The following is a 24981-nucleotide window of genomic DNA, read 5'->3' as shown; positions in this document are numbered from 1 at the left end:
CCTTACATTATACAACGTCTCCTAATAAACATAACATCTAGTAAGGCCTTACTTTTAGAGATAAAATGGTACATGCTACAAAAGCTTCTATTACAAAATAGTAAAACAAAATTTATACAAATCTAGTATTTCTTCTATGGGGAAAAAAAAGAATATTGAGAAAAGCTATTTAGTTAGGTGAGACCAGGAAAGATTCATTTCATCATTAGAATTCGATTGTTTATGCCTTCAAGAATGCTTGATGTGACTAAAATAAAAAAACAAAGAACAAAACAAAAAAATCCTGTTCTTTCTTATTTATTGACTCGTAAAGACCAAGAAAAATATCTTTAATCCAGTAAAGTATACCAAAACCCCAGGACAAAAACCAAAAGCAAAAAGTACCCCCAGCCAAAAACACCTTCTATCAAATGAGAAATTACTTATCTCAAGTTTTAAAAGTTTGTTGCTTCCCTACCCCCCCATCATGTTTTTTTTTTTAAACACCACATAAGCTTCCACAATTTCTGTAGTAATGTCCGCTCTTTTGAAAGCTGACTCTGATGGCTGCTGGGTAAAGTACATGTCCAAAGCCATCTAGCACTCTATTGTAATTGCTTCATATGTACTGGTCCTCCAACTACCCTTTGGGCCTAGAAGGAAAAGGTGGAGTACCTATTCACCAGTACTCTAGGAAGTACCAATGTGTAGCTTATGGTGAATGACTATTAAGTAATTCTGAATAAATACTCTAAAGTGTCTTTAAACAAAACAAAACAAAAAAACATTAAGGGTAGGTGGTCTGTCTTTTGGCTATCCATTCTGGAAGTTAAAACCCTGTTAGTATCCATATGCATTTGCTTGAATTAAAGGAGGCTTACTGTTCTAAGTTTTCTGAGGCAATAACAGTAAATGAAACCAAAGTATTGTGTTTTTATAAAGAAAAATCTTCCATATGTAAAATATATTTCATTCACACAAAAGAATAATGGCACTGCATCTGCAGCAAAATGCTAGAACTGGAAATTCAGGTAAAAGATTAGCTTAGCCCCTCTCCAGGTATGACACCAAATTTATGAAGCCTTCCATCAAATATAGTGAACATATTATTTTTAAGTAGAAAAAAGAGGCACAGAACAATGTAATTAGTATGATACTATTACAAGGGTTAAAAAAAATTGCACCACTAAAAAAAAAAAAAAAAAATTGCACCAAACCCCCAATCTCTCCACTATATAACCTTTTATATTTCTATATACATATATAAATGCAGAAAAAAAAATCTGAAAAATTCTTAACTGATATCAGTGGTTTGTTACAAGACTATGTTATCAAAAGCTGGAGCTTAGCAACATTATTCATAATAAAAAAACATTATTCATAATCGTTCAAAAAAGGAGAAAACAACTCAAACGTCCATAAGCTGATAAATGGATAAATATAATTTGGAACATCTGTGTAATAGAATATTATTAGGTCATAAAAAGGAATAAGGTAATGATTCATGCTACATCTTGGGACTTGGGAACATGCTAAGTGGAAACCAGACACAAAAGGTCATATATTACATGATTCCATTTATATGAAATGTCCACAAAACAGGCAAACCTACACAGGTGGAAAGTAAATGAGTGGCTTTGAGGGCAGGAGAAGAGGGGAATAGAGAGTAACTGCTTTATGAGTAAGAAATTTCTTCTTGGGGGATGCTTGGGTGGTTCAGTGGTTGAACGTCTGCGTGTGGCTCAGGTCGAGTCCCGCATCAAGCTCCCTGCAGGGAGCCTACTTCTCCCTCTGCCTATGTCTCTGCATCTCTCTGTGTCTCTCATGAATAAATAAATAAATTTTTTTAAAAAATTTCTTTTTGGGGTGAGGAAAATGCTCTGGAATTAGTGGTTATGGTCCCACAACTTTGTGAATATACTCAAACCACTGAACTACAGTAAAAAAAGACCATATTAATATATTAATATTACTTGAATAATTAAGAAGGAGACCAGAGCACACACGCTAATTGTGGGCTTGGCTCTACAGTTGCTTACCTCTCGTCTCTCAATTTCTTTCCTCCTCTCCTCTTCTCTCTGACGTTCTAGCTCCCGTTGCTTTTCCAGTTGTTTCTCCAACTCCAGTTGCCTTTTGCGCTCTTGCTCCTGGCGCTCCCGCTCTTTCCGTTCTTGCTCTGCACGTTCAAGCTGTGCCAGGCGCTCTTGCTCTTTGCGCTGCTGCTCCAAGAGCGCTTGTCTCCGTTTCTCGAGTTCCAGATTGCCACGTTCAAAATTCTCACGCTTCTTATCTTCAAAGGTTACTTTAAAACAAGAAGCAGAAAAACTTTGAAAAGTCAGGATTTTCAACATACTATTTTCTAAGGAAAAATTCATTCAATGGCACATTTGAAATTTGTAGTAAAAACAAACCTGAACTGAAGCTTCCGTACTGTCTGGGCCCTTAGGAATAAGCACTATGTCACCAAAAAACTTTAATTTTTTGATACAAAAAAACTTTTAGAACCAATAACTTAATTCAGTAAAGCTGCAGGACACAAAATCAAAATATGAAATTGGTTGCATTTCTATATACTCATAATGAACTATCAGAAGGAGAAATTAAGAAAACAGTCCCCTTTACACAATGGCATAAAAAAGAATACCTAGGAATAAATTTAACCCAGACCTGCACACTGAAAATTATAAGACACTGATGGAAGAAACTGAAGACATAATTAAATGAAAAAGTATTCCATGATCAGAATTGGATTGGAAGAATTAATATTATTAAACAAGCAAGCTCTAAATTCAATGCTGTTCCTATCAAAATTCCAATGGCATTTTTCATAGAGCTTAAATAATTTTCAAAAGTATATGGAACCACAAAAGACAACAAATAGCCAAAGCAGTCTTGAGAGAAAGAAGAACAAACTCAGAGCTATCATGCTCCCTGACTTCAAACTATACTGCAAAGCTACAGTAATTGAAACAGTATTATTGGCATAAAAACAGACACAGATCAATGGAACGGAACAGAGAGCCCAGAAACAAACCCACAATTAAATGGTCAATTAATTTACAACAAATAAGCCAAGAATATACAATAGGAAAAGAAAAGTCTTTGCAGTAAGTGGTGCTACTAGACAACCGCCACATGCAAAACAATGACACTGGACCACTTTCTTCTCACACCAGACAAAAAAATGAGCTCAAAACAGATTAAAGAGCTGAATGTTAGACCTAAACCACAAAACTTGTAGAAGAAAACATAGGCAGAAAGCTCACTGACAGTGCTCATGGAACACTGCTTTTTAGAACTGACTCCAAGGGAGTAGTAACATTGAAAGTAAAAATAAACATGTGGGACTCTATCAAACCACAAAGCTTCTGCACAGTGAAGGAAACCATCAATAAAATAAAAAGGCAACTTTTTGAACAGGAGAAGATACGTGCAAATCATATATCTGATAATGGGCTAATATCCAAAATACATTTAAAAAAACTCCTACAACTCAACAAAAAAAAATCTGATTAAAAAATGGGCAGAGGTTGGGGTGCTTGGCTGGCTTAGAGGAGCATGTGACTCTTGATCTCGGGGTCATGAGTTCAAGCCCCACACTGAATGAGAGATTACCTATATAAGTTTTTAAAATGTAAATAAATAAATAAATAGGCAGAGGATCTGAATAGACATTTTTGCAAAGAAGCATCCAGATGGCCAACAGGCACATGAAGAGATACTCAGCATCACTCATCATCAGGTAAATGCAAATCCAAACCACAATGAGATGTCATCTCACACCTGTCAGAATGACTATTATCAAAGACAAGAAAACAAGTGTTGGAGAGGTTGTGGAAGAAAGAGAACCCTCTTTGCAGTGTATGCGGATACCCTTTGCAGTGTATGCAAATATTGATTATGTTGTACACCTGAAACTAATACTACATCCCAATTTTAAAAAACCCTAAATTCTTTGCTAACATATTCTCCCCCCCCACAGACTTATAATCTTTCTAGAACAGTTCTGCATTATACCAACCTCCTTTCCTTTCCTGTTACTCTACAGTTCTCCTTCTCAATCACCTTGATTGACCCACTGATGCCCTCTTTCCTGTACCATGAATCTCTCCATCCCTACATCTCTCCTCTTAGTTGATAATTGTGCTGACGTGTCTTCTATTTTAACAAATAAGACAAATTCTGAAAGCAGAGGTAGGAAGGTGAGTATCCTGAGTTTCATAATGAAAAACAAACTGTGAAGTACTCACTATGTAGATCACATTCCGATTCAGTAAACAATTTTTTCTAATCCATTACTCAGTTTCCTTCGTTGAGAACACCAATGATGAATTTTAGCATTATTCCCCAGGCCAATCATTTCTTTTTCTAACATTTGCTAACATTCTATTTACAACCATTTTATTTTCCCTTTAAAAAAAAAAAATCCCAGGCTACCTGGGCCACTGAGTCAGTTGAGCATTCAACTCTTGATTTCGGTTCAGGTCGTGATCACAGGGTCATGGGGTTGAGCCCCATATTGGACTTCACAATCAGCATGGAGTCTGCTTAAGTCTCTTTCCCTCTCCCTCTTCACCAACCCTCTCGTGCATGCACTGTCATTCATTCATACTTACATACATAATAAAATAAAAAAATAAAATAAAATAAATAAAATAAAATAAAATAAAATTCCCAATCTCCACATCCCTTATGTTTTCAGCAGTGTCTAATCGATTTTGTGTTATATGCTGCTCCTTGGAACCAACCCCAAACAGAAGCATGACATTCCCATTGTTCTCTATTTCAGGAACTGTCACTTTACACTTTGTCTTGAGATGTGTCGCTGTAAGCATCCTTTCTTGGCTTCTTACCACATTTCTGTTTGGCCTTCACTGCTTTAGAGAGATGTTTCTCACACATTACAGTTATGGATTAGAGATCAAACATGGCATGTATATTTCGGTTTTCTTGTTCTTCTTGCTCCTTTAGTAATTACGAGGAGGCAGCATCCATTTCACTCTGCCCCATGAAAACTGGAAGTCCCCTCACCCATACAAAGGAATGAAGTAATGACACATGCAATAGTGTGGATGAATCTCAGAAACACCAAGCTAAGTGAAAGAAGTCAGACAAATAAGGTCATTCACTGTATAATACCCCGAAGGAAAAATCCTGAATAGGTAAAATCATAGAGGCAGAGAGCAGATCAGTGGCTGCCAGGGATGAGGGGAGGGGGATTAGCAATGACTGGTTATCAAGTTTTCTTTTGGGGTAATGAAAACATCTCAGAACTAGACAGGGCTGATGATTGCATAATACTGCGAGTATACTAAATACCATTGTTATGGACTGAATAACCCCCTAAAATTCCTATATTGAAGCCTAAGCCCCGGTATGATGTTATTTAATTAGGATTAAGACAAAGTCCTTAGGGTGGGGGCCACATGAGGAGATTAATGGCCTCATAAGAAGAGGAGAGAAATATCTCTATTTCTCTCTTCCCCTGTGCACACATCAAGGAAAAGTGATATGAGGACCTAAAAAGAAGACTGCCAACTATGTGCCAGAAAAAGAGCCTCACCAGGAACAGATCTGGATGTCATCCCAATCTCAGCCTTCCTGGCCTCCAAAGCTGTGAGAAATTTACCTCTGCTATTTAAGCCACCCAGACTGCTATTTTCTATTATGGCCACCCAAGCTAAGACAGCCACTGATTTGTATATTTTTTAATGATCAATTTCCTATTATGTGAATTTTACCTCAATTAAAAAATAATCGAAAGTCTCTACACAGTTTATTCCAATATCTGGCCCTATTTCTGCTACAGAGGAGGTAAATACTAAGTGGTTAGTAAAGAATAAATGAACAAAAATCTGTTCACAACTCTAAATGAATGGCTATCACCAATAGGAAAAGACAATCCGAAATCTGAAGGATTCCTGTCCTTATTTGCCTTTGAGACTTCATTGCCATTATTATTGTTCTGAAATGTTCTTTCTTTCTGCTTGTAATGACCCTATTCATCTTCAGTCTCAAAACCACTGTGACCTCCTCCACAGAGATCCATACCTCATGTCTTTCCAGTCTATGCCAACGGACATACATAAGCTCTGCTGTGCATCTCTAATATTGTCTTCAGGGATTTATTGCACTTATATACCACCCTAATGATTTTTTATATGGATGCCCTAAATCCTTAGTTATATTATAACCTTCCAGAGGGCATAGACCACATTTTTAACATTAAAATTCCTCACTGTACTCAACACATAGCTTTGCACAAAGAACATTTTCTTTTTTAGGTTTTTTTTTTTTTTTTTTAAGATTTATGTATTTATTTTAGAGAGAGGGAAAGACAGCATGCACACAAGCAGGGGGAGGGGCAGAGGGCAAGGACCTCAAGCAGACTCCTCGCTGAGTGTGGAACCCAAGTGGGGTTGAATCCCATGACCCATGAGATCACGACCTGAGCCGAAACCAAGAGAGTCAGACTCTCAACAAACTGAGCCACCCAGGCACCTCAAAACTATTTTCAGTAAGAAATTTATCAGTGAACAAAAACTAATTTAGTTTAAAGAGAAAACTGAGAGAACTAGGGTCCTGAGCAGGTAAATTAACCACTAAGCACTTCAAACGCAGCTACATGACATTGACAAAGTATTTAATATAAAGAGACTCCATAATAAATTTCATTTGCTTCTGAGTATCAATTATCATCTCACTGTTAAAACTCATAGCCACCTTAGAATATTTTAATAATGTGATGCGTTTATTATTGTAAATGAAGATTTTTAAAAATAAGGTCATATTAAATTTAAAATAACTTCTGGTCATTAAGGAATTTCTTGATCTCTTATAACAACATGAGAAAGTAACAGCAGACAATTTCACATTCTATTTCTGCATTGCCGGTATTGAGCAAACACCATAAAGGTTTATTAATTTTGAGTGTTTTATAAATAACATTTATAAAATTTTTTTAGTGGTGAATAATCAGACTTCAATTTAAAAGTTAGAAGAAGGGCACATTAGCAAAGTACATAATGTTCTTATTTCTCTACATATATTCAAATCCAAAACCATATTACAAGAGTCTCCATTCGGATTAAGGTCAGTTACGGGAACGCAGCAAGGATGTCAGAAGCTAAATTTATTTTTACCTCCATCTTGGCCTCAGAGGTAGAAAATCTCTATAATGATGTAACTCAAATATAAAGACTGCCTTACCAGGTAATTTCTTTTCTAGTTGTTGTTGTTCATCTTCTAAAACTGGTTCCTCTGGTAACCTCTGATCTACTGCTGTTGAGCTGATGACTGATATACCACTGCCAGATCGAACTCGTCTGCAATTGTGGAAAAAATGAAAAAAAAAAAAAAGATTAATTATAAAGCTGTCTAGGTAGAACTGAATAAATTATGGAAACGAATTTTTAAAGATTATGCCACATCATGGAGCAAATTTCATTTATAGCAAGGAAAATATAAAGATTTGGTCCTCCTTATTTACAAAGAGTTTTTTAAAACTGAATATGTGAATATCCTCAGACACTTGAGTGCCAAGCTTGTTCAAATGTTTAGAACCATCACCAAAATCAGGGCAATTCCAAAGGACGGAATTCGTGAATAATTATCACGTGGTCTAGAAAGCGCATGGGTCACAGGTGCTCACTGTTGCTACGGCCACCCTTTCATGGAACATAAAATTCTCCAAGGGAAGATCAGTAGCTGAGCTGAATTGGAGCACCTCTTTCCCCTTTATAAAAAGCCTTTCTATCCATTTTATCTCATAATAAATGCATGAAATATCTATACTTGACAGTCCCTAAAACAAATCACTTAATTTACTGATTAGTTTCAACTTAAGCCATTAACCTTGCTCTTTTAAAGCAATCTACCTTTTAAAAAATGATTTATCAGCTTCCAGTCTTGCATCCCTTGTAGTGATTTTTGCCGCTGTCAGACTTTGCAGATCACCTGCCCGGCTACAGTTTCCTCCTACAGCCACAGATTTCTCGACTTGCTCCATACATGCACTGACAGCCATGGGACCATTTCTCTTACTTTTATTGGGATTTTCCACCCCCAGTCATTCCTGATGTTTGAGGAATCAAGACAGAAATTCTTATTTGTGTTTCTTTTTCTGTTCTTTGTGCTTGTAAGATTTCATATTTATCTTTTAAGTTAAAACCTTGAAGTGGCAGCCTCTGGAACAGGAGATGTGTGTGGTGTGTAAAGGTAGTGGATACCAGTAAGTGCACATTTCTTTCAACTGGACTTTGGTCTACTCTTTTGGCAACTCCACTGAAACTGTGTTTTGGGCTAGGATCATTGTACTTAATTAGCTTCCTGATTGTAATTTCTACATTGCCAACACTTCATTACCTATCCAACGTGTAGAATTCACAGGCAAAATCCCCGTATCTTAGGTTATATGTACAGGTTAATACGGTTTCATTTTAACTGCTAAAATTTTTGGCAACCTTTCATAGATTGGTATAAAAATCGCCAGTCTTTTGGTGTTTTACAAATATACTATAGCTACTTTAAAAAACAGAACAGGCCTAAGATTAACACAGGACCTAGATAAGAAGATTTTCATCAACTCATGGATATTTCATTTACTTGCCAGGAATAAAAATGATTAAAAGATACACAGCCAGCAAAGCCCAGTTTGAAATTCACATGGAAAATACACAATTTCTCAAAAGAGCCAAATGTTCCTTACCTAAAGGAAGGTGGAATGTACTCTGGAGGCAGGACAGGTGGCAGTGGTTGGCCAGACATAGCTACATCAATTAGGTGCATAGCCAAGATAAATTCTTCTGCTGTGAGTTTTCCATCTTGATCAATGTCAGAAAGATTCCTATTCAATAAAAAGTTAATCACATTCTAGCTTCATGAAAATGCATGTTTGTTACTATTCCCAAGTGACTGAAATGTTCTGCTTTCTTATTCTGACTCTAGGCCAGTTAAGTCTCTCTGTGCCTCCATTTACAAAAATAGTACCTATTTCATAGTACTGTTGCAAAGATAAAATGAGACAATCCATAAAGTTGGGATGGTGTTCAGCATTCAGCAAATGTTAACTATGATTATAATTATACTCTTCTCAAGCCTTGCCAGCCCATTTAAAATGTATCATACTCACATTCTACGTGTCTTTAAACACTATGTACAGCAAACTATCAGGTCAGATAGTAAACATTTAAGCTTTGCAAGACATGGTAATTATCACAATGAATTCTGCCCTTTTAGGAGGAAAACAGTCATAGAATGGGCATAAAATCTCATTTACAAAAACAGGTGCAGGCCAGGTTCTACTCATTTAGGTTAGCTGGCTCCCTGCTGACCCAGACCTACAAGGGTGGATCTCTACGGCCTTCAGCCAGGGTCAAGATGTTTGCTGCTCCTTAATCTCAAGATTCACTGGCCACTATTCCTCATCATCAACTTGCCCTAGTAGTTAATGAGAGTAAACAGATATTTTCAGCAAGTTTAAGAATGGGATTTTACTGGGATCCCTGGGTGGCGCAGCGGTTTGGCACCTGCCTTTGGCCCAGGGCGCGATCCTGGAGATCCGGGATCGAATCCCATGTCGGGCTCCCTGCATGGAGCCTGCTTCTCCCTCTGCCTGTGTCTCTGCCTCTCTCTCTCTCTCTCTGTGACTATCATAAATAAAAAAAATTAAAAAAAAAAAAAAAAAGAATGGGATTTTACTTAATCACTTCTGGATACCAAAAGAGGATGTAAAACAACAAAGTTCTTCACCAGAATGCCAACAGGACAGATACTACATTGGGAACCTGGCTTTGCTGATGCCATAAATCAAGCAATTGCTCTTAAATCTGAAATTTCCTTAGGTGGCATAAACTAGTTTTTATTAAAGGTAGAATGTCCATGCAGTAACATTTGCCCTTTCTAGAGTAGAGTTCTGCAAGTTTTGACAGGTTCAATTGTGTCACTGAATTCAGTTGTGTATCACAATATACAGAACAGTTCCATCACCACCCAAAATTCCAGCGTATTTCTGAGTCACTCCCTTGCCTTGCCTGCAGCCTCTGGGAACCAGTGATCTTCTTTCTGTCACTCTAGCTTTGCATTTTCCAGATGCCAGACTCCAGCCTGATCTTCCTTGACCTCTCCTCCTTCCCATTTCCCCACTACCAGCCACTCCCAAGTAAATTCAATTAGAAGGCAAGTGGAATTCTTCCCCCCACCCCAAAGTTGCCTAAATAATGGCTGTAAACATTTTTTAAAGATTTATTTATTTATTTATTTATGATAGACGAAGAGAGAGAGACAGAGACAGAGACACAGGAGGAGGGAGAAGCAGGCTCCATGCCGGGAGCTCGATGCAGGACTCGATCCCGGGACTCCACGATTGCGCCCTGGGCCAAAGGCAGGCGCTAAACCGCTGAGCCACCCAGGGATCCCCTGGCTGTAAACATTTATTTAACATATCTTTTTACTGTACAGAAAGGGAATATAATAATATTCTAGTAGGAGAAGACTCCAGTATTTTTTTCAAAGAGGACTGGTTATAAATGAAATACATAAGCATTTAGACATACTCTAGTGTCATAAGAACACCCAATAAATTACCAATCAACCTCTATCAATGTTAGATCTCAAGTTTACATTTCAGAGGGCTCTAGGATGCTGGTACATATCCAGGCTTAAAGAGATCTGGATGTGTCTTATTAATTGGTCTGCTATGTTTACTAACTGGTCTATTATTCTTATTCTATTGCAAAAGGAAGACGCTTTGATACATAGCAGAAAGAACCAGGATGAGTGTAGGGACTAGCACTAGATGTGACCATTTATGAAACAACCATATCAATGGACCTTATGGCAAAAATCATGAACCTCACATGTATACAATTAAAGCAACCAAAAGCTATTAAAAACCATTACAAAATAAGGGCGCCTGGATGGCTCAGTCGTTAAGCACCCGACTCGACTTTAGCTCAGGTCCTGATCTCAGGGTTGTGAGATCGAGCCCCATGTTGGGGTCTGTGCTGGTATAGAGTCTGCTTAAGATTCTTTCTCTCCCTCTCACTCCATCCTTTTTTTTTTTTTTTTTTAAGTTTTTATTTATCTATTCATGAGAGACACAGATAGAGAGAGACAGAGGCAGAGACACAGGCAGAGGGAGAAGCGGGCTCCATGCGGTACTCGATACCAGGACTCCAGGATTACGTCCCAGGCTGAAGGCAGGCAGGCGCTAAACCGCTGATACACCCAGGGATCCCCTCTCACTCCATCGTTACCCAACATCCCCCCCCCAAAAAAAATCATCGCAAAATAGAGACATTTATGTGCCTCTGATGAAAGTACACTGTAATATCTCTGTAGTCCTGCCAAAAAAAAAAATCAAATTTGAATCTCATGAGTGGTTCTCATCAGTGGTATGATTGTGTACCCCCGGGACATTTGTCAACACATGGGGGCATCTTTGATTGTCACAACAGGGGGTGGGGGTCATGTTACTGGAATCTAGCAGGTAGAAGCCAAAGGTGCTACTAAACAACCTACAATACACAGACAGCCCCTCCAACAAAAAATTATCAGGCCCAAAGGTCAATAGTGTTGAGGTGTAGATACCTTGCTCAAGATCCCATTATAGATCTATAGGAAACACAGGAATAAATTAACACAAGGAGGCAACCAACAACCAAGAGATAGACTAAAAGAAACTATAGGACACACAATTTGGGCTTTTCTTTTCTGGGGGGGGTGGGGGTGGGGGTGGTTAGAGAACAAAGAGGAGTTTATAGAACACGTAAAAGATGTGTCAACCAACTGATGCAAAATACAGGTTTATTAGCATCAGATTTGAACAAATCAACTCCAAAAAGCTATGAGGCAATCTAAGGAATCTCATCACTATCTGATTAACTTTGGTGGAGAAAATTCCTATCTCTTTTGGAGATTAACAAGCTAAAATATTTGCAGACGAAAAGGCTATAATCACTGTGCTCTGGCTTAAAATAACCGGAAAGGAGAAGAGAACCAGAACTAGTCACAAATTGTGACTTACTTAAACTGTATTAGGAATTCTAGAGAATTCATTAATTTCTCTGCTTTTGTATTTTTCAAAATCAAAAAGAGGAAAGAGTAAGAGAGGTAATCATTGGGAAATTAATCATAATCCCTACATCCCCACTTGTAAATAATGGTATTAAACTAAGGACCCATGAAGCTATATCAATTAAAGCCACTTTATACAAACCAAGGAACTCTTTATTCCTTACCATATTGAAGCCAGCTGAGCCTGTGGCAAACTTGATTGCATAAGAATAGTCCTTGCTTGTGGACCTAAACAGACACCAGGGAAAAAAATATAAAGATGAATCAGCAAATCTTCACTGTCCAGGAAGACCAGTGTTGTGCACATAAAGTACCATGAAATCTCATCATGCAATCACAGTGCTTAAACAATATTTGCTATTACCCAAGGGGCTTTTCAAAAGGAAATTAAGCTCCAATGAAAAGGGAAAAAAAAAAAAACAAAGACAAAAAACAAAGCACGCTACAGCATCTGGCACATATTCAATAAATTCTTGTTAAATGGATGTTTAATGAACAGAGAGTATGTAGAAGATTAGAGTTTCAAAGTGTAACCTGCCCTTTTGTCTGGATTATCATCTCTATTTGTATCAGGCTTTTATTGTCAAAGCTGAAACTTCTTGTCTCTAAACTCAGCATCTTCTACCACCACCTGCTGCCTCCACCAGGCCCACTATCGGAGAAGATTCAGAGAATCTTGGAGGAGGAAGGACCTTAGAGAGGACAACCCTTGTAACCGGTTCATTACAGACTTAAAAAAAAATAGTGACCTGCTCAAGGCTGCACAAATGGCTAACATTACAATCATTTCTTATGTTAGCAATAAAGAATTCCTGGAATTCCAACTCTGCTCTCCAAATCAGCTCTGATTTCTTAAAATACTCGTAAATATCTTCATCTCTGGCAAGAAACTGAGCTAAGATATCACATAAAGTCTACAGTGAGAAATTTTGTGTGTTGAAATAAACCAGGGTTAGGAAGAGAGAGACAAATACAGCTTCTATCACTGTCTCTCAAGGTGTGGCCCCAAGATAACCGATGGACCATGGAACGGGGAATTTTAACAATTTTGTTGGGAAGACTGCCATGTATACATTTTTGCTTTTAGCTATTTCATGTTTCAAATGGCACCTCATCAAAAAAACACACAAGTGGATGTGTTTTTTGCATGGCAAGCAGTAGTGGTTAGGGACCACTGAGAATTATCCTCAATGTGTCAGCACAGGAAGTGCCCGAGAACTTGCCACAGGACTCGGGGCAGGCAGTTTCCTCATTAATTGGACCCAGTTTTCTCATTTCAGATGTCCTTTCCAGATTTATAAGTCTGTGCTCCATCAAATAAGAAATATAACATGGAGCTTAGCATAGTGCTAGCATATAAAAAGTGCTCAATTAATGGTAAATTGGAGACAAATTCTTTTATTTACATATAAAATGTGGGCAGAAAAGCCACATCAACATACACATATGAATTTTAACACATGCAGAGGTATAGAGTTTAATTTTCCCAACTGAAAATTTTTCAAGTAAATCATACCTAGATTATGAAACAGCACCCCAGGAACCCTCTCCAACCATAGCCCCCCTCCTTTTTTCTTTTTAAGAGAGGAGATGTGAAGGAGCGAGAGAGAAAGAATCTTAGCAGTCTCCATACCCAGTGTGGAGCCCAGTGCAGGGCACCATCCCATCACCTTGAAATCATGGCCTAAGCTGCAATCAAAAGTCAGAAGTTAAACCAACTGAGCTACCCAGGTACCCCATCTCCAGCTCCCTTCTAATCATTCCCCCAACCAAGTGTAGCTCAACTTCTAACAGCACAGTGTGTCCTTGTTAAGTCTGGCTTATCTTGTTCAACGTATTGCATGTGGTTGTAGAACATTAACCCTAACTGCTGTGTGATGTACCATTTTGTGAATGTAATAATCTATACATCCATTTTGTTGATGGGCATTCAGACAATTTCCAGTTTGGAGCTATTATGAAGAGTGAACCCTCTAGGTTTGGGCAAATATATACACACATTCCTGTTGGATGAATATGTGTGTGTGTGTACTGGAAGTCTCTAAGAATAAGAAGCAATCTTAACTGAATTAATGTGAAAGTTCTAAAAGTTCTGTGATATCTGGAATGAGGAATGTAGACTGATCATTTTGTTTAGTCTCTAATATGGTACTTAGTGTGTTGGAACATTAAAAGAGAATTAGCAAAACTTTAGTGAACGCTTTAATTTATACTTGTAACAATTCTCTCCACTTCAGAACTACATAAAAGGAAGTTAGTACTTCACCTACTCCCAATAAAAAATATAATAATAAACGAACCAAAAGAACTTGTCCTGGACCTGGATGGGCATGAGGAGATTTGGATTCTGGTCCTGACTCTTCCTACTCCCTAATGGCCTGTGACATTTAACAAAAGTACGTTCACTCTCTAAGAATAAGTTCCTTCCTCTCTGAAGTGAGAGAAATGATCTGTAAGTGATTGGTAAGCCACAGCCCACAGGCCATATCTGGTTCACCATGTGTTTTTGTAAATAAAGTTTTCTTGAAACACTGCCACACCCATTCATTTAACCATGATACATGGCTACTTTTATACTACAACAGCACAGTTGTGTAGCTGTGACAGACAAAATGCATGCCTAATATATTTATGGTTTTGTTCTTTACAGAAAAAGTTTGTTCACTACCACACTAGAAGACCACAACTGTTTTTTGCAACACTAATACTTAACTCTGTACGTCCTAACGCAAGGTTATAAACATCAAAATACACCACCAACACCTAAGATAGCCTCTTAGCATAACACAACAGGGTAAAATTGAACTCAGTACAGAGAATATCCTGTGGAAGCCTACATCCATAAAAAGATACCAGCTTTGGGGTGCTGGCTTATATGGGAACATTATGGGGATAAGCAGAAACCTCAAGTTCGTAAGTCCTACTATAGGCATCCACATTTTTGTAGAGAAGCATGCTAGTCAGAATTAAATGAAGTTAATGCTTTATCTCAAACAATGACTAACACCTTAGCTTTTGTGATTAATAGATGAATAACCAATAGCATACCCATTGTTTCAGGACACAAGATTAATAAAATTCCTTTCTGGGGAGAAGGCTAGCATTGATAAGATTACCAGAATTCTGCAGCTACTTATATAATCTTGATTAAAGAATGGGCTCTCTCTATTTTTTAAGATTGTCTCTTTTAAGAGGGTGTAATAGTATACATCAAGTTGTGAAGCAAGAAGGGGGTACCCACCTAAACAAGTGTATCAGCTAAATGAACCCAGGTAACCAGTGGAGTAAATTGTGCCACTGCTAGATTAGCTTCACTTCCTATAGTGGACAAGCTCGTATCAGAAGCTCAGACAGGTAAGGACACAGATAAACATTAACAAAATCTGCTTTTTCAGGTGTACTTTAAATTTTACTGTCTTCCTCATATATTTAAAGGTCTAGGGATCCCTGGGTGGCACAGCGGTTTAGCGCCTGCCTTTGGCCCAGGGCGCGATCCTGGAGACCCGGGATCGAATCCCACGTGGGGCTCCCGGTGCATGGAGCCTGCTTCTCCCTCTGCCTGTGTCTCTGCCTCTCTCTCTCTCTGTGTGACTATCATTAAAAAAAAAAATAAATAAATAAAGGTCTAAATATTCAAGTGCTTGCGTCATTATCTTTGGGGTGAAGACACTGCATGTCGGTTATAAAACACAGGTCCTACCAAGAAAGAGAATTTCTACATCAATATATCACATCTGAATACTATTTTAATTGATTCACAGCAAACACCAACAATGCTTTGAAGAATTGTTCTCAGATTCACGGACAATGTAGTTCCAGGTCTGTATAGAGCACTGGTGTGAAGCAGACCATGCTGAATTATACTTAAAAGTATACTCCTGAATATTCCTTCAGAGCCTGTTAAAAGCTGGACTGGTTTCCTATGTTATATATAAAAATGACAGCTATGCTTTAGCAGAGAGTGAGCGTGGCATTTAGAAAATTTGTGTGTAATTACGACTGCCCCCTCAGATACATACTTATTTGAGAAGACCACTGAGATCCTTTATTAGGGATAAGGCTGAAGATTAGATCAGGCCTTCCAGATATCACTATGTTTTTTAACAGATGAACTTTTCTTTTGGAAGTAAAAATTACAATGGTAAGTGACAGCACAAAACACACACACACACACACACACACACACACACGACAGTAAGAGTTAGAAATTTAAGATATGTTTCTGCACTTCAGGAAAATTAACTCCTTCTCTTTCCTTCTGTATTTGTTAAAAGGCAGTCACATGTTTTCCCTTCTCAATGTTCAAATCAGAGGTCTCGAGTCTCCTTATTAAAATTACACTTTTCTTTGTAATTCTCTCATCAATTTTAGGTGTTTAACTCTCATTAGAAAGGTTGCTGGATAGTATCCTAAAGTCCTTTCTACTCTTCTGATATAGATAACAGAATTTTTTTTTTTTTTTTTTTTTAATACATGGAGTTCAGTAAGTTAACTCTGACCTCTTGTACAAGAGGTAAGATCTTACTAGGTAAAAGCGACCTCCCACTAGTTAGTGGCAGAACCAGGCTCCAGACTACTCAATCAATTATCATCACTCTGCAAGCTGCCTTAAACACAGACTCTTTGAGTGGATAGTTTCAAGTTCATGTACAAAGCTGGGCTTCAGAACCTGAACCAGTTTTGGTTTGCAGCAGGGTTTCTGTGCTAGCGCTCTGATCCACATACTAGTGGCATCCACTGTGCAGGAGGCTCCTGGGCCTATGTTCCATTTACCAAGAACCAATGGGGTTCAAAGCCTGTGGCACTCGAGAAGAAAGGAACTGTGGCATTATCAGTAGATGAGAACTCAAGATAAGAGGGACAAAAAAATCCCTGTTTAGACAAAAAGCAAACTGAGAAAGACATTTGGAGAGTATCTATGGTCCAACATCTGGAAGCTATTTGCACTTGGAATCAAAATCATATTTCACCAGATTAAGTCTCATTTGTAAATACCTGTTAAGTGTCCACTCATAGTTTTGTCATGACTGTTGAATAACTGTCTGTATTTAAGTCTGGATGACTGAGGGACAGCCCATTCTGCCACGGGAGGGACACTGTGGGGAAAGAAGATTAATGATGAGGAACATATTCAAATTCTTTAATAACAGTTAATGAAGAACTTCCTAGAAAACAGCTTTAACATTTTATTCCCTTTCTAGTCGCTACTTCTGAATGTTCTGTAATGAGTCTTTCCATATTTTATGGTTATAAATATTTCTCTCAAAACAGAAACACTCATTATTTTTCCAGAATCAAGGGTAAACACAATGGACCAAGTGACTGTTCCAAGTTAGAGATATGACTTAATAATTTAAAGGTTCCACAAGATATGGAAAAAAAATCTCCCTGGAACTGAAGTGATACACTACTGTCGAGGCTTTCCCAAACTTCTGGAACAGTTCTTTTGGATTAAAGAGCAATGCTGGTAGCCCACATATAACTCCCTTTAAAGATATTAATTCTTGAATGTTTGTAACTTTCTGGTTAGCAAAATGCATTCATTTCTTCATGAAGGGAAATCATTTCATTCTGGGAAGTTTAAATTCCCACGAGTGGAGAGTGTCCCAGAGAGAAGAGAACATGTCCGGGTCATGGCAAATCATCGGAGTCGTAATGGAAGGAGCTTTGCTTTCCTGTCTGCCACCTACTGCTGCGTTCTCTTGACAATGTGTTGCAACCCTGGACCAAAGAGAAGCCTACCAGCAGTCAGATGGGTCTATACCTCCTTAGTGATCAGGTCCTTAGAGTAGTTCCACGCCAAGTATCACAACTGGCACCAATGGCTTGTTAAGAGCCTGGTGTCTAAGGAGGGCAATTTCAACGTAATGGCTAAGCTCTCAGTAAAATCTGCATTCCACTTCCAGGGCAGATTATAACTAAGGCCCCATTTGCAATTTCCTTTGATTTCAACAAAAATACTTATTTCTCATAGGTAAAAGCAAAATTCTAATCACAAAGTGAACCTCTTAGTCATCATTTATATATGTTTATCTACATGCTTATACTTATACACTTCATAAAGTATATGAAACTGCTCCCAAACTCTTGCAAAGTACCTAATTATATTCACATTTCAATTATTATAAATTTCTTAGTAAAAAAACACTTACCAATATTGTTTCTGCTGTGAGTACTTCTGCAACAACGCTCTCATTTTAAACTAATATTTTGCTGATTCCAACTCTTGCCTACTTGTCAGAAGCTAATTATCTTTCCCCTACACCCCAGGAATATAGGGTGTTGCACACAGAAGCTACCCCAGATTATACTTATCAAGTCATAGTTTTCAGCTGAGACTTTCCTGAAAATTTAAATGGACTAAAAGCCTCATTAACAGGTAACCAAAATTTAGATGCCAAATTCTAAAAATGTGCTGGAAATTTAAATTATTAATAAGATGACTACCAAACTCCTTCCTCCAAAATCAGTTGTCCTAATAGCATTAATGTTTGCTAATACTGATTTTTTATTCATTCTTATGTCACAAATCAATTTTATGGTGGATTTGAAAATCTCTTGTGGAGAGTCACAGAAAACTCAAAACTTCACCATGGCAAAGGGAAAAGACTAAGAAATCCAAAATTCAGTTATAGATCACCTTGAATTTACATCTCTGCTCAAACTTGTGGTAAAATGTAAACCATCAGTGAGGATTATAACCTCTCGGGATTTACTTCCTCATTCACAATTCTGAGACAGTATCTACTGCAGGTGGCTGTGGGGGGTTAATGAGGGTATTTGGTAATAATATTCCTAAATCTTCAGAGTAAAACCTTAATTGAGTGGAACACAAATATCTGTATACCACCATTAACTAAAGTTTCCAGAGAAAACTGCTATGGTTAAGGACTCATGCCTTAAAAATCAGAAAGTACTCAGTTAAACTCTTGGTTCTGTCACTTCTAAGTTGCGTTATTTTGGACAAATTACTAATGTCTCTGAGCTCCTCATCTACAACATAGAAAAATCGAGTCATCTTATAGGGAAGATAGTGCATATCCCAAGAGCTAATGTATATACATCAGCATTCAGCATGGTGATTTTCAGTTTATGGGTTTCCTTTAAATCATTTTATAAAGGGTTATAAATTGTTCAATTATATTCAACGCACTCTTCTCTTAGAAGTGGGAAAATGACTTGAGTCACTTAGGAAAGATTTCTAATGAGGACTGAAACAAGAAAAGATGGAATCATCTTCATTTATGTCCCCTTTTAATTGCAAAAGTTTGGAGGTGGCTTATGAAGAGACTTAACTTTTCATCTTGTGTAACAATATGCAAGGGAAAAAATTTGAGATAAAAGGAAATAAAAATATGAAAGAGAATATGAAACCAAGATTGGTCAAAATGTAAGCAGTAAGGTCATATAAACTTTGCCAAAATTGGGCCACATACTTGATTAATAATGATTATCCACTAATCTGAATAATTCACTTCATAAAAGGTGGTTTTAAATAAGGTTTCAGTAACAATCCATATAGATTCCATGAGATTATCTGAGATAGAATAAAAAAATAAGGTGAACTGTGGCTCCAATCTTCATATAAAAATTTTTATACATATACTTTAAAATGACCAATACAAAATAGCTAATTTTCCTCTCCTACCTAGAGTTCGATTTTAATATTTGTGAACATTAGTAAAACTGATACCTATTTGTTTTCCTTGTTAAAAAAATAACACCCAAAGCTTTTTTAGGAAATGTCATGTTTTTTATTCATCATCTCTGCAACATATAAGTGATAAAACCTGGTAACATTATCCAGCACTAATTATTGGCATCTTTCAAAATAAAAGATAATAAAGAACATAGCTAATTCATTTTTAGTTTTAGAAGTTAATCAGATAATAGCTTTTACCCAAAAGCCCATTTAAAAAACAAGCACACTTACCTAGCCACATCAAATGACTGTGCCTTCTGTAACTTAGTGTTTAATTGTGACCCGGGACCAGATCTACTGAAGGAAGAGCTCTTTGGCAATGTGGCTGCTGTAAAAATAAATAGACTTTGAATAATTTTAACTCTACAAAGAAAAGAATCATGTCCCTATTAACAAAAATGAGAATACAGAGTCACCAAATCTGAGGCAGAAATTATTCTTCCCTTTTCACCCAGGATTCAAAATGAGTTATTCCTCCTTGTGACTGGACAAAAAGTCCTCCAGATTTATTCATTCCTGCTGAAAATCACCTTACTAAATAGAAATGGTTATTTAACTCTTTGTTAAGCTTTTCATATCACACTTTATAGACTCCGTCCCATTAGTTAAAGAAACAACAGCTTAAATACATAGAATATGGCATTCTCTTAACTGTGCTGGAAGAGTGGAAGTATTAGTTCCAGATGGAAAAGACAAAAAGTCCCAGCCTTGCAGGCCTGGCCAGACAACATGGGATACTAGGGAGGCTCAGCTCTTATGTCTGATTCTCATTCTGGCTGGTTAGCAGTGTGCCAGGAAAAAACTCTGGAGCCTTAGCCTCGTTCCCCTCATCCCTGCCTACTGTCTTATAACATTTGCCATCAGTCACAAAAGAAAACAAGACAGAGCACGTGGATTCACAGATACTACTAAAAAAGCAACTGCAACAACTTTCTCAGCTGTCATCACATCTGCAGCCATGGTCACAAATGAAAGGTGAAGTACATGGCACAAGAGAATCTTATAGAAAGAAAAAAAAAATGTGGTACATTTGGCTATAACTTAGAGATAGATCTTGACAGATGTAATAAACCCAGGTAGCTGGGCAGAGAAATAATGATTCACATATAATCATTATCCATGGCTAAAACTCCACGCCATCATCACTAGTGAATGTTTCAGACACATTCAAAGTATTTTTTTTTTTTTTAATACTTCCCCCATGGTGCCTGAGTGGCTCAGTCGGTTAACTGTCCAACTCTTGGTTTTGGCTCAGGTCATGATCTCAGGGTCATGAGATCAAGCCCAGCAACAGGTCCTATGCTCAGCTCACAGTCTGCTTGTCCCGCGCCCTCTGCTCCTCCCCCTGCTCTCTCTCTTGAATAAACAAATTAAATTAAAAAAAAAAATACTTCTCCCACTGGATAAGAATTTTCTAAGATTTGTAGACCATGTCTACAGTTTAGGTTTGCTTTATTTTCACTAAAGGGAAAAGACTTCAAGTAAAGTCTCAGAATGAAATTAGCTACACCAGGAACTTTCTAATCCTTTCCTTCAGTGAAGAGAGCAGGGAATACTCCATCCTTAATGTATCTAGCCATATAACAAACTTCCTTCCCCCTTCTGCCCAATATTACTATGCCTCCTCCAAAAAAAAAAAAAAAAAAAAGGCAATGTCCTTTTTTCTCCCTGCAAGTAATCCTACTCCTAAGGGAATAGCTCGTTTATCAGCAATTCATAGCAACTAAAGAAAAGTAGTAACTGACACATGGAAAAAAAATGTTCAAATACTGCTCCAACTGGACTTGTTATTGTCAGGCCCTAGAAAGGAAATTAAGCTCTTGGTTTTAGCTGTTGAGTTCATCTTTGCCCATAATGGTACCAAAGCTCCACAATTTTATTCTCCTTTACTTCTCTCTAGCCTAGCATACCCTATTTAACATATCAGGAAAAATGAGATATTACATGAAAAAGGTAAATATTTTCCTCTGGAACAAAATGCCACTCAAATATAATCAGAAATTGAAGACAGAAGATTCAGCAAGAAGGAAGAGTAAAATACACGTCGTAAAAATTCAGTCTATGGATTCAGCAGGTCACGTACCAGGATGAGCAAATGCAGGCAGAGGTTGTATAACAGGGGGAGCCCCGTTAGCCAGGGGAGGCACTGCTGCTGTAGGAACAGAAGATACTAGAGGTGGAGACATTCCGACAACTGGAATGGATCCCATTGGCACTGGAGCAACAGCTGTAAGTGGTGGCATGCTGGCAATACCTCCTATACCTGGGAAGGAAAAAAATCCCCACAGAATTCACATGGAATCACTTTTCTCCACATTGAATAATTAATTCAGGAGTCTTCAAAGAAGCAAATCACTGTCCAGTTGTAATATATTTCCATTTAAAATATAAATTCAGGAATCCCTGGGTGGCTCAGTAGTTGAGTGCCTGCCTTTGGCCCAGGGCGTGATCCTAGAGTCCCAGGATCGAGTCCTGAATCAAGTTGCCTGTGTGGAGCCTGCTTCTCCCTCTGCCTGTGTCTCTGCCTCTCTCTCTCTCTGTGTCTCTCATGAATAAATAAATAAAAATCTTTAAAAAAAATATAAAATCGGAAAAAATGTATAAATAAATTTAGATTAATCATTTTGGAGAATATGAAAACTTATGTCAAGTATCCCATCCTAAGGGCAAAAGAGCCAACCTTAAGAGGGATCTACTGGCCAAAGTTGAAAATCAATATGAATAACTGTAATGGACTACAGCCACCAAAGAGAATTAAGTTTATGAATTCATAACGATATTAAAAAACAAAAAAATCCTAATTGGCCACCACAGGTAATCAATGTATCCTGAAAACTAGTATAAATATACAAGGAAAAGAAATCACGCATCCATTCTGCTTTTCCTTTACATACTGAACCTCAGAGTAACCAAACATTTGATAGGGAAGTTTCTCTTTATAGAAGTATTCTAACCAGAGTGAAGAAATGATAGAACTAAAATAAATGTTTCCTTTTTGTTTCTTTGTCTGAACTTGTGATATTGTGACATAATAAGAAATACATATCTGGTCTTTGTCCCCAGTTCCTGGTTCTGGTTCCTGGCAAAGTGCCTAAAACCCTTGTGATTTCCTGACTGATAGGAACATCTTTTGTTAAAATATTTGGTCTTGGTCCCTGGTTCCTGACACAGGAGCTTCTAAGACCCCTGGAATTGCTGGAGTGATGAGAGTGCCTTTCCGTATTTTGAATAAGGTGGCTTGGGGCTGGGGGCCCTTAAATAGATGCAGGACAGGAGCTGCTCATGGGAAAGACCGCGGCATGGCTAGTGGGATGCAACTTTTAATCCCACCCCATCCCTCCTCGCCTCCACACAGACCCCAGGGGAGGGTATTGGGGCTGGAGATTGAGCTAATCAACAGCCAAGGATGTCACAATCACACCTGCAATGAAGCCTCTATAAAACTCCTGCACTACAGGGTCTGGAGAGCTTCCAGGCTGGTAAACATCTCCATGTGCTGGGAGGGTGGCACACCCCAACTCCATGGGGGCAGAAGCTCTTATACTCAGGAACCTTCAGGGCCTCACCCTTATATGTGCCCTATGCGCCTGTGTGTACGTATCCATCATCATATCCTTTATAAGGAACTGATGGACCTAAATAAATGTTTCCCTGAGTTTTGTGAGTGAGCTGTTCTAATTACAGAAAGGGGAAGCAGGGTGAGTGGGAGCCTCTGACTTCGTAGTCAAGTTGGACAGAAGTACAGATACTCCAGGAATCCAGTGCTTGTGACTCAAGTGTGAAGAGAGGACAATCTTGTGGGAGTGGGCCCTTCCACCAGAGGAATCTGACGCTAACTCCAGTAGTTGCCATCAGAGTTGAGTTTAATTATGAAATAATGTTAGTGTCCAGAGAGCTGGAAAATTAGGTGATGTGGTTCTTCTGGACACAAAATTCTTGGCTTAGTCTTTCCTTGATAATACTAAATACATCATTCCATCTTATGGGATAAAGCACTGCTGTAGAAAAGTCTGAGGATATTCTAATTTTCTTTCCCTCATAAGTCATGTGCTTCCTTTTTCTACATACCCAAATAATTTTTTTTTTATTGGAATTTATCTTAGCACTGGTTTCTGCAGGAGGATATTCTCAAGCACATGATATCCTCTTTTAATTTCAAATCCTTTATTTCCAGGAAGTTGTCTTGAACTGATCTTTACCATTTGTTTTCTTCCCTTGCTTTGGTTTTCTCCTTTAGCGACTACCAATACCTTATATTCAATTCCTCTGCCTTCAACACTGGTCACTTTTTCTCAAGTCCTTTTTCTCTCTTGTTAATTTTGTTTTTATTTTTGAAATCTTGCCCATTTCCCCTTCTTTTTCTCTTCTGATAGCACCTCTTGTGCTGCGTCTAGTTTGGTCTCTGTTTCTGATATGACTTTTTCTGTTATTTCTCCTCCTTTCCTGAGTTCTGTTACTTTAACTTCTGAGGCTTTAAAATTCTGATTGTGTTGGTCTTTTAGGACTGGTGTCGTTTTCTTCATATTTTTTAGCTTGTTTTGAAATCACAGGTTACTGGGGTGCTGTCACTGTTCACGGGGGCGTTATTTAGCTCTTTATACTCCTTTCTCTACTAATAACTTTGTGTGGGATTTGACCTTGCCCAATCCTGCCTGTTGCTTGGTTTTATGTGAGCCTTGCTTCCTGGGATTTCCAGCTTCTGTTCTCCACCCCCACATTGGTCTGGACCATTCCCTTTCTTTAATGTCTGTGTCACTGCCCTGTTCAATTTTGATTCCACTCCCAGTCATTTCTCCTCAAGTGTAGGAACTTGTCACAAGTGGAAGCTTTTAAATAGCTGCTACGAAGACTATCATCCTTTTACCAACTGACTACTTTTATGAAGGAATATTTTCCAAAGATTTCTAAGGAAATGCATACTGGAGGCTATGTTTTGGAGAGCATCTCTTGACTATGCTAAATCTTAATTCCTGGAATTTCCCCCCATCTCTCCTCAACCACTGGGTTTTCCCTCTCTTCTCTAAAAGTGAAGGGGCACTTCCCACCCTAAGCACACCAGCCTTCAGCAGACATGCTCCTCCAACTTTATCTCTCCTTTACGGTACAACTCTCCCCTCTTCCAAGTCTCCAATCAGGCTTCTGTCTCTACCACTCCAATGAAACTGCTTTTCAGAAAGTCGTGTACAAATTCATTTTGCCAAATCCAATCACTTCTCTGTCCTATT

At 38.1% G+C, this 24981-nt stretch overlaps 1 protein-coding gene across 8 annotated transcripts in view; it reads right to left on the bottom strand.

The window, feature by feature from the left end:
• Window positions 1-24981, bottom strand: part of ITSN1 (intersectin 1) — a 215769-nt gene that overhangs the window by 104922 nt on the left and 85866 nt on the right. For all 8 annotated transcript variants that reach the window (XR_007407674.1, XM_049104747.1, XM_049104748.1 and 5 more), the window contains exons 6-12: window positions 21840-22019; window positions 19988-20084; window positions 17050-17150; window positions 12219-12282; window positions 8687-8824; window positions 7189-7304; window positions 2019-2281 (exon numbers count right to left, since the gene is read on the bottom strand). Coding sequence is in view for 7 of the 8 variants with exons in the window: in XM_049104747.1 (XP_048960704.1) it covers window positions 2019-2281; window positions 7189-7304; window positions 8687-8824; window positions 12219-12282; window positions 17050-17150; window positions 19988-20084; window positions 21840-22019 (959 nt within the window). In the remaining variant the exon portion in view is untranslated. The remainder of the gene's footprint in view (window positions 1-2018; window positions 2282-7188; window positions 7305-8686; window positions 8825-12218; window positions 12283-17049; window positions 17151-19987; window positions 20085-21839; window positions 22020-24981) is intronic.

Source organism: Canis lupus, chromosome 31 (assembly GCF_003254725.2).
Source record: "Canis lupus dingo isolate Sandy chromosome 31, ASM325472v2, whole genome shotgun sequence".
NCBI classification, from domain to species: domain Eukaryota; kingdom Metazoa; phylum Chordata; class Mammalia; order Carnivora; family Canidae; genus Canis; species Canis lupus.
Note: the sequence above shows the minus strand (reverse complement) of the source record. Positions and strands in the feature narration are given on the sequence as shown.